Here is a 16,367-nt window from a genome sequence, read left to right on the forward strand (position 1 = left end):
AATTACTGTATAAGGAGGCTGCGGAGAGCAAGGAATGGGTTTTCAGAGTTGGACCCGAAAGCTGGTGAGACCACAAACCAAATCCCCTGTGTCGAACAACCCAGAATGGAAACATTTCTATTTATTCATGGGCCTCGCTATAGTATTCACAGTTCTTGAACCTTTGTGATATTAAAACCATAAAGATCAATGTGTCTAATTGAGTATTCATGTTCAAAATGAGGGGATGACTGTGAAGAGAAAGGAGAAGAATGTGTGATTTTCATGTTTTATAGATACGCCTCTACATGTGGGATGCAGTGAAGGATTTGACATAGATCCTTAATTATATATAGGTCTGGGATTTGACTGAGTCACTTTAACACCATTGGATTGTTTATGGTGAGCCTCTATAATGTTGCAATGGCCTTCTACTTAAAAAAAAGGAGATTTGTGCTTGACCAACTGTTGCTATGCCAGCAGATTCTCTCCCTCTCAGCTGTGGATCTCTGCAGCTCCTTCAGGGAAACCTCAGGCTGATTATTGTTCCCCTTGCTAAGCTGCCAGTTTACCAGGACAGCTATGTCTTTGTGCAAGTGTTGTTCCATAACATTTCCATTTTTACACGACAGAATGAACCATGCTCTGTAATATATTTAAAGCTTCAACATAACTTTATACCTGACTTGACTAGTGTGTATCTTGTTCCTTGATGCGGCTTCTTCACTAATGTTCTCCAAATAATGTGAGTTCTTTTCATAACAGTGACACTGATTAACTTGTTTTTTTTTTGTTTTTTTTATTAATGAGTTTTGGATTTTATAAATTATTTACAGCTATGATGCATAATTATATTTTATGAATCAACACCCAATAGTGCATGACTGCAAATTACAATACATTGAAGTTTGTGCTTGCAGCATAACAAAATGTGCAAAAGTTTGACAAATATGAAGGCCGTTAAAGTGACAATATTGTATTATATACACCCTGAAGGTTTATCTTAGTGTTAAATTGTTCTTTTGCCGTTTATGTGAGATAAACAGCAGCACATAAACTCCATTCACTCAACGCCTTCACACTCACCTCAGTCACAGCAAAGCTGCGCTTTCCGCAGGGCACAACCTTGTACCATTTGTCATGCAGCATGTCCATGAACCCATCGGATTTGTACTGACTAACAAGCTCCGAGAAGTTGGAGGTCAGCGGCGAGTTCTGAGGGAGGCCTATGCCGTATCCTGCCCGTGGCGACACAGAAACAAAGCAGTCTCATTAATAGTTATACTTTTGCAGGTGTAAAACATATAGCAAACATGCGTTTCACTTCTTTTGAGACGGCTCATAAATGACTTCAGTGTTCGTCCACGGGTCTCAGCAAGCCAGGGAAAGTGTGACAAATTCTGCAACAGCCAATTACAAAAGTACCCTGGTTGCACTGATTGATTTGAATTGTATCCTGAAGGCTTAAGGGTGCATTAAGTAATTAACAACAGCACTGGAATCTGGGGCTGTGGTGGCCTGTAATGGAAGGAGGCGCCATGGGAACATTTCCACAGCGGGAGGAAGAGGATGGCTAAATGGACCAGAGATTAACGGTGGACAGTGGAGATTGTAAGCTTTTGAAAGCCAAAAAGATTAACGACTGTGCATATGTTGAGTGATTGATATTGTTAAATTTAGGGGTGTTTGAAGTGAAAACTGTTGTTTGTTTAAAACCCATACCGGTATGAAATGAAATTAAATCAGCATATCGAGAGTTAAAATGAGTCTGTCGGTTAATAACAAACACATCATTTATTCAAATTAAATAAATAGTATGTCTCACTTTTTGAATAAGAGTGATTTTAATTATTCACCTAGGGAAAAGTCAGAAATGTAATGGGATTTCCTTTTGCTCTGCTCGACTGATTTGACAACAGAAAACAATCAAAATTGTGTCCCAAGCTGAGCAGTAAGATTTGTGTTTTTACTGATCCTGACAACTTGCATGGATGCAGACATGACTCAGTGGACAAGAGGTCATCTTTTAATTGGAAACAAAATGGGTTCTGTTGGTGGTAAAATTGTCTTTGGGAACCTGTATTTTCTTTCTTTCTAATATTTTAATATCCGCTCTTTCAGTAAATGCTCAAATACGAACGTCATACGAGAATAATTTGAAGCTACATTCAACATAAAAGTCTGCAAATATATGTATCCGCAAACACTGAGTAGGCGGGGCTCCACTGTAGATGTGTGCAATTCTGACAGCTTGTAACTAACCCTCATTTTCTGATGTCTTTTCTATATTTTTCGTTGTCGTTACTGTTGCTTACTAAACAAAAACAGACAATTGTAAAGCTCATAGCATTCTGATATTACCTTCTATGGCAAAAGGTTTCCCCACTGTGAGTGTTTTGCAGTCGGCATCTATGGAAACCTCGTAGTCCAGCAGTTATCCATAATGAACGCATCCAGTTTCTGTGGGTCAGCCCTGTAATAAGACAGACAGAGGACTAAAGAGGAGTCACCATCATCCTATTAATTAGCATAACAGGTACATTTTGCTCCGGGAGGCTAAAGGTTATGTGTTTCTTAGTTGTGTGGTGAAAGGTGAGGCAAGAGTTTATCTTGTTCTTCCAGTGAGAATTATTCAGAGGAGCATTTCAAATGTGAGGCAGCAAGCTGCAATGGGAAACATATACCAACAAGCACTTTCTATGTTATACCACAGCAGCCATTGTAATATTGTGTTGGATGTCATTGGGGACCTTTCTTAACCAGCACATGAAAAACAAATATATGCTGATGATCCAAGCTAAACAGTTCCTTATCTTATAAAAGCTTCACCAAAATCAAGCAAGGTTTGATTGTCTAAAATGAATTTGCACCTGTTGATAGTTTATCTGTTTCTTCCAGGGGTGTCCACTTTATGCCGCAACACTTCAAGCTCTAGTTCTCTCATCTGAGAAACGAGATCTGGCATAATCGTTTTATGTTCAGAGAAGATTTCTCTAGGAAAACTTAAGCACAGTTTTTCCACAGAAAAGACAACAAAAATGTATATAGGCATTCTATCCTGGTTATAGTTTTATACACAGTCAGTGGCTAGCTTTTTAAGTAAAGTAATGACAAGGATTAACAAAAAGAAATCTCCCCCCCCCCCCTCCAAACCCATCAGAGGGCGGAAAGCTGACAGCAAAAGAATCACAACAAAGGCCTCTTAACTACGCTGATAGGAAAGCATCTGGAGTGCACACAACGCGTCCCAGCGTTCATCTACCACAGCAAGCTGTACTAATTAAACCAGAGTGTTGACACAAATTGTGCAAGCACTCCTCAGGCTAAAGAGCAAACACTGTGTGGTATTGTTCTGCAAAGCATTATCAAAACCAAGTGTGGAATGTCATATTGCAGACGAGGTTTTCAGACGTCGCTGCAATATAGTAAATTACTGGTCTTCAAAATCATGTGATGTTTTTATCTTTGGGTTTTTTTGTCAAAGAAATTAACACATTTACTAAACAAACATCCATCAGCTTAGGCTATTTAACTTTTAATGCTAAATTTCATATTTAAAACATGATTTCTGGATAATATCCTTTATCGCGTGTTCTGAATTTAAGCAGCTTTTTTCCCCTCTGGGCTCATTTGTGTTTAAATCTTCCAAAATGTAATTTATCTCTATATGCAGTGCTGAAGGTTAGTGTTAAAATATCTTTGTTAGAAATGTTTGTATTGCCTAAAGGTCTCATGGAGTGGCCTTGCATTTTCTTTCCCCCAGAACTTTGTTGACCACCGGCCAATAAAATCAATGTCTGTCTCCAAGTTCGACCAGTTTATTTAGATTCTTCACAAATGCATTAAAATGAGTTGAGACGTTGAAGCTCCGTGTCAGGCCTTCAGAAATTCCAACTCTCAAATAATGAAATAGACTTTTCAACCTCTATTGCATGTTTTATTTTTTAATCAAGGGCAGCATTTGAAATCCTGCTCTATCCCCAACTCACTGTTGCCGACTCATTATACTGATTTGAAATATGTTGAGACTTTCAGCCTTCATCTTAAATCTAAATTATTTTTTTTTAATTAATGAAGCCACTAACTTTCAAACAAGATGGAAAAACACGTCTCCTTTTCTGAAACATCCTCTTTTCAGGATAAGGGAAGCTGGTGACAGAACATGTTTTTGTGTTGCTGCATGAAAAATATCAGGATTGTTGCTGCAAATTATGTTAGATGGTCATATTCATTAAATGTGTATAATTACATACGTATACATTTTAATAATATATGTGTTTCGACTAGACTCGCTTGTCAGATTAAAAGTGCCTGGTAGGAACTTTTTTTTTGTTGCTTATTTTGGGTTTTTCTGGCTTTTCAGTTTGGCTCATCTGTTATCGGCTGAATAATGTGCAAAACTGAGAATGAAACTGGACCAAAAATAAATCTATGAGGGACAGCAGACGTGAACGCCTCACTCAGTCAGGAGAGAAAGTTTTGAATATATGGCTGGGTGGTCATTTAAATTCATATGACATATTAAAACAGAAGTTAGCAAATGAATTCTGAAAGATTGAGTTTTTATTTTTATTTTATATTATGTTAAATTAAGATAATCTTCAACAAATTTCTATCCTATTAATATAGCCATACACACATCAGTCATTAAAACCAACTCAAGGTCATTTTCACTTGAATCAGTGATGAAAGAGCTCTCTGTTGAAAAAGAAACATGCAATTATACTATTACTCAACCTCGGAGAATCTTGGCGTGGTAGCCTTTCTGTAGTTAATGTTTCTCATGAGGAAATATGCTTTTGCTAAAACATTCTAGCATGAATCCTATTATATGCTTCTGTTGGAAGTTTGCATGTTTCCTGTTCGGCTGAGTTTTCTTTCCAAGCGTCTGCTTCCTTCGCCTTTATTCCAAGCATCTTTTAATTGTTCTGTGAAGGGTTTTGCTGATGTAAAGTTCTTTTTCCTCACAGTTCACTCCTGGTATCACACTAGATAGTGGTATTATGCTAGAACGCTAAAAAAAAAGCACAATGAAGTCGCCGATGTATTATGCCTCATCCCTGGCTGACTGCACCTTAACACAATGGTTAGTTCTGCGGCACACATGTGACATGATGACAAGCTGTAATTCTCAAAAGAGGACATTATTCCTGTGAAATTGTAATATATATATATATATATATATATATATATATATATATATATATATATATATATATATATATATATATATATATATATATATATATATATGTATATATGTATATATATATATATATATATATATATATATATATATATATATATATATATATATATATATATATATATATATATATATATATATATATATATATGTATATATATATATATATATATATATATATATATATATATATATATACATATTAATAAATAAGTGAAAATAAATCTCTTTTCATCCTCGTAAATTGTGTCCTTGCCATGGCCTGTGTTGCAGCTGCCTTTTCCCACTATATTCAGCCATGCTCCACAGGGATGCCAGCTGAATGTTGAAGCAGCTTAGGATGACAGCAGTGGCAGGGTAAAGAGTAGGGTGGGTTCTGAATACAAACAGACAACCTTGTGGTGGGGAATGACAGCAATAGGGTTGAAATATTTCCCCCCTTTTCTTTTCCCCCTCCTTCATAAATGTTGACATTCTTTAGGCGGGCATGCATCTTTTATCAAAGACGATATCGTATTCAGATTTGCAGAAATGACACAAAGAGATAGCTGGGTCAACATTATGAAAGACGACATCAGAATATGGATCGGGCTTTTATGTGTGCCTGCATGATGCACTGTATACACCCTCTATCCGATCTGTTGTCTTACTTTAGATGATGTATGCCATCTGGTGTTGCTGGAACATTGTATCTTCTCATATACTCATGCATCTCAGGGAAACTCTTCTTGACGTAGTCCTCTGCACTGCTTTCTCTCACTGTAGCAAAGCGGAATCCCTGAGAGGGATGGTGCAACTGCAGAGGCGAAGAAAGAAACCAAAATTTCACCTTTAGGATCATTTTTACTTAAATAAATTATCATTCTTCAGTTCGAATTTTGTTTTTTGTTTTTGTTTTTTTTCGTTTTAGCCATCTTCGTGTTCTGGTTTATACTCCAACATAATCTTTGGCAAAAATAAAGAAATATAATCCCTGTAAAACCAGACTTGTCTAACAAAACAACTATTTGTGGAAAATTAACTATTTAAGGTGTTCTCTTTTACCTTTGGATCATGTATCCCTGACAGCTGCTCGTAGGTTTTCTCCCCGACCATGACCGCAGCCAAGTTAGCAGTGTAGGTGGACAGACAGAAGAGGCAAAAGATGGCCCAAAGGTTCATCAGCAGGCGACCAGTCCAGCACTTGGGGGGTTTGATGGCTACTGTTCTCCCGAAGAGAATAGCGTAACACACGTTGAGGGCCGAGGAGAAGGAGAAGACGCGGTCACGGTTGCGTCCACGAGGGGTCATTCCAAAGGGGCTGTGCCACTCGTACAGGGTGAGGAAGACGGCAGTGACGTGGAGGGAGACGAAGATGCCGAGCCACATGGACCAATGGAGGGGCCACATGAAGGCGCCAATGGGTGCAGCTGTGTCACGGGTACGAACCTGCGCAGGACGGGTGCAGAAAACTTTAGAATTGAGATGGCTGAATCGTAAGAGTTGCTATCATTTTGGTGCTATATTCCCTAGTTCAATTGATGTTCTGTTTTTTCATCCCAACTTAAAATTGTGAAAGTTTTGACATTCCTTACGATGAAAGAAAAAACTGAAAACACATGAACTTTTAATAGAGAATCAAAATTGGTGACGATGTGATGCTGTATGGCAGGTGTATTTGTTGGAGGCAGCCTGTTGGAAACTTTATCACCCTGATAGCTCAAAACTGTGTGTAGCGTCTTAAAAATAATGAAATGCTAACATCCTGGTATTGAGTAAAACCGGATCAAAATTAATCATAGAAAGAACAGCCATTCTCACCATTCACATACAGTATCTAATAATGATTTCTGTCTTTTTTTTCCTTATATATCTTAGAAAATAAAATTAGGCTTTACTTAAAAGTTTGGAAATGCTTCAAATTAAATTTGATATTTCCCCAAAAGTTTCAAATCTGGGTAAGATCCCTTTTACAAGCAATACATTTTTTTCTACCTACATGGGAAATTGCTTTTAACAATGTACTTTATACAGACACAACTAAAAATAAAGCCATTGTACGCAATGGCTAAAAGGAAAACAAATCAGTGTACTCTGCCCTAGTACTCTGAAGAACTGTCAACCCAAACAAAGCTGAAGTTTTACCTCTCCAGTTACACCACAGGGGGCAGAAAGAAGAGTGATCACCACCATCACTGTGTCTGTCTGCTGGTGAGAATAGCTACAGTAATTGTAGTAATGGAGTTCCCCCACAAAGCTGTACGCTCGCCAGTCCAACCCTATACGGGGAATTGCATTAGGGTCCAATAACGTGAGACTTGCTGTAATAAAGCCCTGCTGTATTGACAGTGACCACCAGAATACCAAGCAGAGAGAATTTAAGGGAGGACAATGACACGCAGTGAAAAAGATAGGCTAAAGAGAGACTGAAATAAAGAGTAAGAACTGGGATTTAACAGGCGATCAAAAAGTAGTCAGAGTGAGAAGGACAGTACTGACCAGAATCCCCAGGCTGGTGGAGAAGAAGGGTGATGTAAAGTCAATGACTTGACTTCTGGCTGAGTTAATGCTGAATGACGTCACCGCCAGGTGGGCGGCACCACTTAGCAGATCGCCCACCAGTCCCGTCCAGCGCCCGTTCTTGTACCCTCCATACTTCCCGTCACCAACAATGTACAGGTCAAAAGTAAAGCCAATATCCTCCGCCAGCTTTTCCAGCAGGTCAATGCAGTAACCGTAGCAACATTTCTTCAGTTCTGTAGGAACAGATCCATTATGTCCTGCGAGTTTCTGGAAAAGCCCTTTCAAAACCGAGGTCTCGTTGGTAAGCGGGTCCAAGCACAGCTGACCCGCTGGACACATCCCGTCTCCATCCACCTCACGGGTAAACACAAAGGGATGCTCCACCAGCGTCACCACTCGCATGTGCAACCGCGCAGATCGGCGCCAGTCTCCTCCGCTACCAGACCCTTGATGGCTTGGCCAAGCCCCCTGGTCCATTAGAACTCTCCCTCTGCGCCAGCGTCCCAGACGGGTCCAGGTTGGCTGGCCAAGAGGGTCCAGCTGGAGAGACCAGATGTAGTGATGGGCCTCTGAGATGATATTCTGACTTTGGCTTTCTTTGGATATAAAACCACTTTGGCCCTCAAATGATGTGTTGGCCAGAAATCTAAAGAAAAAAAGAGACAAACAGAAAAAATGTGAAAAGAAAAAGGACACAATAGAATTTAAAAAAAATAATTATCTTACTTGACACAAAAATATAATTTTATAAACTTCATACTAAATATTCCCTAAATGTGGATTTTTAGAATCATTCTTAAACCCTCTATTTTATATCTCAAGAATCACCATAAAGGTAATAAACATACCAGCACAATGAACTGTAACATATCTTTGGAAATATTAAATGTGTAGAAGTATTTTTGCATATTCATTGAATCATCAGTTCAGCACTTTCTTTGTAATACATCATCATCATCATTATCATCATCAAAAAATACAAGGTAAAAATAAACATGACACATACTATTACTCACGGAGTCACAAATACACATCATCACAATACATCATCGTTTGATGATGCCAGTGATGCCACAATCTTGAGGAAATTCTCACTGTACTCAGTAAAATTGCAATTTTATTATTGCATGACATAAATAATATATACATGCATTTGTACATAAGATTCATGAGCACAGCTGCACATGTGGGTACATTATGTACAAACTTATGGCAAGCCATAGAACCAACCATGTTCTTATTGAATACATGAAACTTTTCATCTTTCATGTTATCAGACTAGTTAAGTAGTTTTTTTGTTTTTTTTCAGAATCCAGTGTGTTAAAGCAGGAAATAAACACTACGACATATAATGGTGAAGGCCAAAGAGACATTGCTTCATTTTTTTGTTTGCTTTTACAAACAAAAATCTGAAAAGTGTTGTGTGTATCACAATCGCTCCTACTCTGTTACCTCTAAATAAAACCGAGTGCCACCAACTCAAACCTCAGACATGGTTTTAAGAAAGCAGAGTAAGTAAAGCTGTTCCTTTAAAAGCTTGAGTGAGCAAACAGACAGGTCAGGGACAAAGCAGTCTGCCTGTGGGAACTCAGTGGCACGCCTTGGAATCCAGACAAACTCGTTCTGTGGGTGGAACAAGAATACTTTCTGTGCACTTTACCTTTTCATTATCCTGAACAGCTGAAACAAATCAGTGAACCCAAATATTTGCATGTTTGTCCATTACTGCAGTGATACATTATTAAGTGCCATGTTTTAAGACATGGTACAAAAAAATGGCACCACTGCAAATACACAGACATGGATGTAAACAGGACAGAAGAGATAATTAATCTGAAGGCTGTGGTACCTCTAGAAGAGCTACAGAGATCAACATCTCAGCTGTCAACAAAGATTATGCATTCCAGTAATCTGGTCATTATGGAAAAGAGGCAACAAAATAAGTATCATTATTATACATCATGGGGCAAAATGAAAAGGTTTAAATGAAGGCATATTCATGTGTCAAAAATGTCTGTTCATCAATGTTCTGCATATAATTTGACTGAACTGGAGCAATATTGGGCAAAGAATACAAAAAGGCTGGAAGAGGTACAAGTGCCTCAAATACTTTAGCAAAATATCAGCATGGTTTGCTTTTCAGATTTATAAATCTTGAAAGCTATGAATTGTTTCCTTCCTGCTTTACGATTATGTCCTACTTAGTGTCTCCTTTTGATTATCTATTGCTGTAGCATAACAAACTGTAAAAGAACTCAATGAATTTATTAGTTCTGTTGAAAGGAAAAACAACTTTTTGTGTCACATATGGTTAATGGAGCACACACTAAAAGAACACAGACAACAGCTTAAATCATAAAATAAAGTTAGACATTCAACACAATACTTCCTTCAAAGTGCTTTTTTAAACTCATTATCCAAACATCCAATGGTATCCGTGTGTGATATACAGACTTGAGTTAATAATTAGTTTCTACTTGGTTCTATACAAACAATGCTGGGTCTTGGTAGCCTCAGTAGCTTAGTGGAGTGCTTAAAGTGTTTTTTTTTTGTGTGTGTGTGTGTGTGTGTGTGAGTATGTGAGTGGGACTGCACACGACAGAGCATGGTTCAGTGGTCAAGCCATCTCTTGAACTGAGGCATGCCAGCTGTCTGAGAATGTCAGATACCAAAGCAGATGCAGACACTTGAACCCGAAGAGAGGAAAATACCCACACCTGCCCAGTGAGTTGTATAAGCTTGGATGTGTGGAAAAAAAAAAAAGTTGAATTTACTGTGAGCAGGTTGATGTGCCCCCCCTTTGGCATGCCCTCGGGAGGTACTGATGTAGCTGATGTGACCTTTTCCAAAATATATCTTTTCTGTCACCTGGCTCAATGGAAAAAAACACCCTTTCCCAACTACATGTTGAGTTTCATAGTTGTTTAACAGGCACTAAGCCAACCTGACAACTCCCCTACTCTGTTTTAAGGTCATTGTTTTTACTTCAGCCATCAGTGAAGAGCCGCGTTTCCGACTGCACACAACAGAAACAAGACACCTTTTACAAGTTCCTGAAGTGGAGTGCAATGTTTTTCTAACTGCTGAAGTTAATTTTTTATTTATTTATTTATTTTTTTTATAAAAGACACCTACAACCTACATTTAAATACTGAAACCTGAAGGTTAGTGCCAGGATGTTTGAGCAGACATACAGAAAAAAAAGGCAAGGATGCAGCGATACAAAGCTAACAGAATACCGCAGATCTCAGAGGCATACCGAACAGCTGGCCATGACGCTGACCGCCCTTGCTCGTTTGTGAATCATTCGAGTTTTTCTGATTGAAAACACATGCAGTGGTTAAAATGACATACAAATTTCCAGTGTGTCTAAGCCTCAATGGCTCTTTTGTGCCATGAGTAAAAAAAGCAAAGCATAGGCTGTCATTATATAGGCTGAGAGCAGAAGTGGAAATGGAAAAATTACTTGTTCTGTTCTGTCAACACCATATTCACATTTCTATCACTAGGATTTTTTATGTATTTATTTATTTTTTGACCAAAAAGACCTTATAGCATAATATATAATATAAACTTTATGAGAAAGCTCTGCGTTGTAGGATACTGTAAAGATTGAGCTGGAAATAATGACAACTATGTTTAGGAGAGGCAAAAAGATGCTCTTGAACCTAAACACACTTCTCCAGCTATCAGAAAATGAATGTATTGGCATCATGGTGAGGGTTTGGTTTCCTGCCAGTGGTTTTGGTGGAGACACCAAAGAAGAAGGAGAAGGACCAGCTCGCCTGAACCAACAGCTAGAAGATTACAAGTTTGAGAAAAAGAAGCATGATCACCAACACTTGTCTTAGCAGGTGCTTTAGATTGGAAAGGCTAAGGCAGCATTAAGTTTTTGAACGGCCCCAACCTTGAATCTTTAAAAAAAATCCTGATGATGTGGCAGAAAATAAACCCAATTTAAATGAGCTGGGAACAAATATTCCTCTAGAATTATAGCAGGACATTGTTGATGCTACAAAACTATCTGGTTTCTCTGCAACCAAAATCTGCAATAAACTCAAATGTTTCCATCATGCAGTTTATCAGAGGAATAGTTTGGATTTGTCACAGTAAGGTTCTGTTGTATTTACTATCTACATTTATTTTATTTTCTTTACAACACGATAGAAAAAAAATAAAGCCCAACAGGAATTCATATTGATGAATCTGTGTAATTATGTTAGTGCCAGTGTATCTTTAAATAGAAGTGCTCAATTAAACTCCAGTCGTTGGCCTGTTTACAGATCAAACTGTGGTCTGCAAGTTGGTGCCCTCTGACCTTAAAACTTATGCAACTCAGCTGGAGTGTTACTGACCTTTAAGCTAAGATCAAATAAAGCCTTTCATTACTTTTATAGAAGCTGGGATGCTTATGTTCATTAGTCAGTGGGAAGAATTTACCACGTCAAACTGACAAAACACTTACAAAGTTAAAAAATGACGAGAGGGTTAAACACAATGCTTGGTTTGCCACCTCCTCCCTCCCTTTCCTGGCTGAACAAAACCAGCCCAGATATGTTTGCGTAACACTTTGTTCCCTCCTATTCAGATCTACAAGCAGAATGATGGGTGTAACCACTGAGAATCACTGCAGCGACAAGTTTTTAGATCGAAGTCCAAACCAATTCTTGCTCATAGGAAGTCAAAACGTCGTCGTTGCTCGGGAAAATGGCACAGAAAGGACTTCAGCTAGACGAGGACAAATATTCTTGTTCCATCTGTTTGGATCTGCTGAAGGAGCCGGTGACCATACCCTGCGGACACAGCTACTGTATGAGCTGCATTAGAACCCACTGGGATGAAGAGGATCACAGGAAAATCTACAGCTGCCCCCAGTGCAGGGAGGCATTCAAAAAGAAGCCCGTTTTGAAGAAAAGCACAATCTTAGCGGATTTAGTGGAGGATCTCAAGAAAACTGGAGTCCGAGCTGATCCGGATGACCACTGCTATGCCAGACCAGGAGATGTGGCTTGTGATGTTTGCACTCAAAGGAAGTTGAAGGCTGTTAAGTTTTGTTTAACCTGTCCCGCAGCTTACTGCGAGTATCACCTCCAACCTCACTACGACGCTCCGCCTTTACAGAAGCACAAGTTGGTGGACCCTTCCAAGAAGCTGCAGGAAAACATCTGCCCTCATCATGGTGAGGTGATGGAGATGCAGGGTACCTGCTTTCTCTGCTTGACGGATGAAAATAAAGACCAGAAAAAAGGATCAGCTGCAGCAGAAACGTCTGGGAAGCAGAAGAAGCTTCTGGTGAGACGACAGCAAATCCAGAAGGGGATCTGGGATCGGGAGAAAGAAATGAAGCTGCTTCGGCAGGAGGTGGAGGCTATCAACGCTTCAGCCGATAAAGCAGCGGAGGACAGTGAGAAGGTCTTCACCGAGCTGATCCATCTCGCCTCGAAAAGAAGCTCTGACGTGCAGCAGCAGATCAGATCCCAACAGGACAGCGAAGTGAGTCGAGTCAGAGAGCTTCAGGAGAAGCTGGAGCGAGAGATCACTGAGCTGAAGAAGAAAGACGCTGAGCTGGAGAAGCTCTCAAACTCAGATCACAACCGGCTTCTCCTCAACTACCCCTCACTGTCAATACCCAGTGATGCGACACACTCATCCAGCATCAAGATCCGTCCTCTGAGGTACTTTGAGGATGTGACGACAGCTGTGTCAGAGCTCAGAGATAAACTATACAGTGTCCTGAGAGACACATGGACAGACATCTCAGACGCAGTCGCTGAAGTGGACGTTTTGCTGTCAGAACCAGAACCAAAGACTAGAGCTGGATTCTTAAAATATTCGCAGGAAATGGCTCTGGATCCAAACACGGCAAACAGGCATTTGTTATTATCTGACGGGAACAGAAAAGCAACGCTACTGAAAGAGAAGCAGCTTTATTCTGACCATCCAGACCGATTCACCAGATGGCTCCAGATCCTGAGCAGAGAGACTTTGACTGGACGCTGCTACTGGGAGGTGGAGTGGAAAGGGAGGCGAGTTGACATTGCGGCTTCATACAAGTCAATCAGCAGAGCAGGGAACTTAGATGAATGCGAGTTTCGATCTAACTGCAAATCTTGGACTTTGTATTGTGACAGAAATGGTTACACGTTTTGGCACAACAGGATAAAAAGTCCAGTTTCGGGTCCCGCTTCCTCCAGAGTCGGAGTGTACCTGGACCACAGAGCAGGAACTCTGTCGTTCTACAGCGTCTCTGGAACCATGACTCTCCTCCACAGAGTCCAGGCCGCATTCGCTGAGCCGCTCCTCGCCGGAGTTGGGTTTTATAAGGACGGGATTTCCGCTGAGTTGATGAAACTGAAATAGTCCAAAGGGATTTGAGCTCATTATTGTGCCATTTCTTTGTCACTCCTCTGAGATCAACTCTTTCGGGTGCAATGTGACTATGGTTTTTGTGGTTTTATGTTGTTGGAGTTTGTTTAGGTGTCGTTCCGTGTTGCTTCTGCTCACGTAGACCATCGCTGCTAAGAAGGATATTTATCCACCTATTCCCTCGCCACACATTCTTGCATGATTCAGTTCTAGCCAGTAAAATTGTAAAGTGATGACATTTAAAGCAGAGGAGTCCTGGTGGGATTCTAAGCTGGAGTATGACGCCTGGCTGAATCATCTCTTGCGCGGCAACCTTAAATCAATGTCATGCCCCACATGTTCTTGCCTCATGTGTCACCTAAACATATTCCAACTCATGTTAATATTCCTTAACAAGCAAGAAAGAAGTTGAACATTCAAAACATTACATGCTTCAGAAAAGCCTCAAAAGCGCTTTCTCCTGACACCAGAATTATGGGGGGAAAAGAAATCGCCGCTCCTTTTCTAGTCACACATAAGCATCTGCCAAGCGCGTTGTTTCTTCTTAAACCAATCCTGCCTGAAGCAAACTGTTTTACTTACACTGGCTCAGGAACAAACACCTCTGAGAAGACATCTATCCTGCAGCATTTTCTATCTTTACAGGCCATCAGGCTGGCAGATCAACGTAATGCCCCTTTCTTTGATGGGTGCGATTCCCTCGAACAGAACTTATGTAAGCGTAGATCATCTCTGCTGTAGTGAAGTTTGCAGTGAAATATTTTGTAGAGAATTTTAAGAAAATAATCCTCTTGTCCAACAGGAGGCGCCAAAGAGGCTGATGATAACACTGAAGGAACAGCAAGGATTTCTAAACAGGACTTGTTTCTACATGCGACATTAACCTCCTACACTCGCCACATGCCAAGATAAAAAAAATATGTAATGAAAACATCCTGACAAAAATCTTCTAAAACCTTAGTATTGGCGTGTATTATAGTGAGAAAAGTAAAAAATTTAGGCCACAATGAAATATGGTGGTGGCAGCATCATTCTCCTTTTCTTCAGCTGGAACTGTGTTTTTGTCAAAGTGAATTAAATTAACATGTCAACAGACCACCAGACAAGAAGACTAAAACATGAAAATGAATCAAAAGAGTCTTGTCTGTACATATCCAACGAGGATGTTGAACCTTTGGTTTCCAGTCTGTTTTTACATTTTTTTCTTTGTAAGTGGGAATAAATGTGATCTTTTTATTTATTCAATTGTTCTGGATAAACGTCATATTAAAGACAAATAATCTTTGAAAGTCTTGACTTTCGACAATCTGTTTTTGCGCCATAAACACCTGCCAGCGAATACAAAGATTTACACTTTCTAAAACCGGCAAATAAAAACATAAATTGAGACGTGATGAAGGTGTCGCTAAGTGGGAAAATATTCGTCTTCGAAGCAACATTTCTTAAATACTTTTATTGTTTCAGATAAATATATAAATGGTAAGAAAAATATTCAGACTCCTGAAACTGCAGAAAAAAAAAAATCAGATTTTGGGATCAGTTTTGAACCCCAATAAACTTTGGCTCAGAGCCTTCAGTGTTGAACATCTTAACCTATAAACATCACTCAATATGTCTGCAAACTGTAATTTGTAGGACACGCATCATATTTTAACATGAAGTCAGTATTTTAACATGTTTATTATGTTTTCTCCATGTGTCAAGTTGAGTGACTCTGCTGACATTTTGGCCAGGACATGCAGTTCTTAAACACAGGATCATTATAGTTGTCGGGCGTATAAGGAGCCTTTCGAGCAGATGTATTTCTGCTATGAGTCAGCTGCAGAAATATGCCAAGAACATTTGTCATTTTAGCTGACACATTCAGGGATTGCTAATCAGAAATGAGAGAGGCCTGTTTTCTATACCTCTGCTTGAAATAAATAAAGCCATGTTTCCAATAAGACTACATATTTGGAGGGTTAGATGTGCCTGGCTTATTATAGTATCATTGAATTTGCTACTCCAACATAAAAAAAAAAGATTTTGATGAAAGAACAAAAATGTGATCCTTTTCAGAGCCTGGCAGCTTATTACAAAACATAATTGTCACAGTAATGGGCCAGCCCTTTGTTTTGCAGCTATTGTTTCTGTCTATGTTCTCCCAGCTGGTTGTTTTGGTCCTTTGTTTGTGATCTTTGCAGCAGTTGGCGTGTAAGTGTGTGCACCAGTATGGATGTGGCAATTTGTCTCACTCTTTCCGGTCGAATTTGTGGGACTTGTCGACTGTTCCAAACACATTCTACGTTAACTCAAGTCTCTTCACCTTCCAGTG

General features: G+C 39.5%; 2 protein-coding genes and 1 long non-coding RNA gene across 3 annotated transcripts; 1 reads left to right on the plus strand and 2 right to left on the minus strand.

The window, feature by feature from the left end:
- Positions 1-787: 787 nt before the first annotated feature.
- Positions 788-6,618, minus strand: LOC106914001 (uncharacterized). Its single transcript, XR_015764891.1, has 3 exons — positions 5,836-6,618; positions 2,341-2,452; positions 788-1,217 (listed from the first exon to the last, which is right to left on the minus strand). It is a non-coding gene; the product is annotated as an uncharacterized LOC106914001 (long non-coding RNA).
- Positions 6,619-7,352: 734 nt separating this feature from the next.
- Positions 7,353-8,634, minus strand: grin3a (glutamate receptor, ionotropic, N-methyl-D-aspartate 3A). Its single transcript, XM_088011033.1, has one exon. It carries the CDS (start codon positions 8,162-8,164, stop codon positions 7,628-7,630), a length of 537 nt encoding a protein of 178 aa, XP_087867159.1. The 5' UTR covers positions 8,165-8,634; the 3' UTR covers positions 7,353-7,627.
- A 3,642-nt stretch (positions 8,635-12,276) lies between these two features.
- On the plus strand, positions 12,277-15,342 carry LOC106914012 (tripartite motif-containing protein 16-like). The gene has a single exon (XM_014980508.2). It carries the CDS (start codon positions 12,395-12,397, stop codon positions 14,045-14,047), a length of 1,653 nt encoding a protein of 550 aa, XP_014835994.2. The 5' UTR covers positions 12,277-12,394; the 3' UTR covers positions 14,048-15,342.
- The last annotated feature ends 1,025 nt before the right edge of the window (positions 15,343-16,367 follow it).

The sequence above is a fragment of the Poecilia mexicana genome, unplaced genomic scaffold, assembly GCF_051168715.1.
Source record: "Poecilia mexicana isolate PSO_F unplaced genomic scaffold, ASM5116871v1 scaffold_12, whole genome shotgun sequence".
Classification (NCBI taxonomy): Eukaryota; Metazoa; Chordata; class Actinopteri; order Cyprinodontiformes; family Poeciliidae; genus Poecilia; species Poecilia mexicana.

What these genes read in the sequence shown, in the direction of transcription:
- LOC106914012 (XM_014980508.2), top strand. Translation starts at nt 12,395, where the DNA reads ATGGCACAGAAAGGACTTCAGCTAGACGAGGACAAATATTCTTGTTCC.
- grin3a (XM_088011033.1), bottom strand. Translation starts at nt 8,164, where the DNA reads ATGGACCAGGGGGCTTGGCCAAGCCATCAAGGGTCTGGTAGCGGAGGA.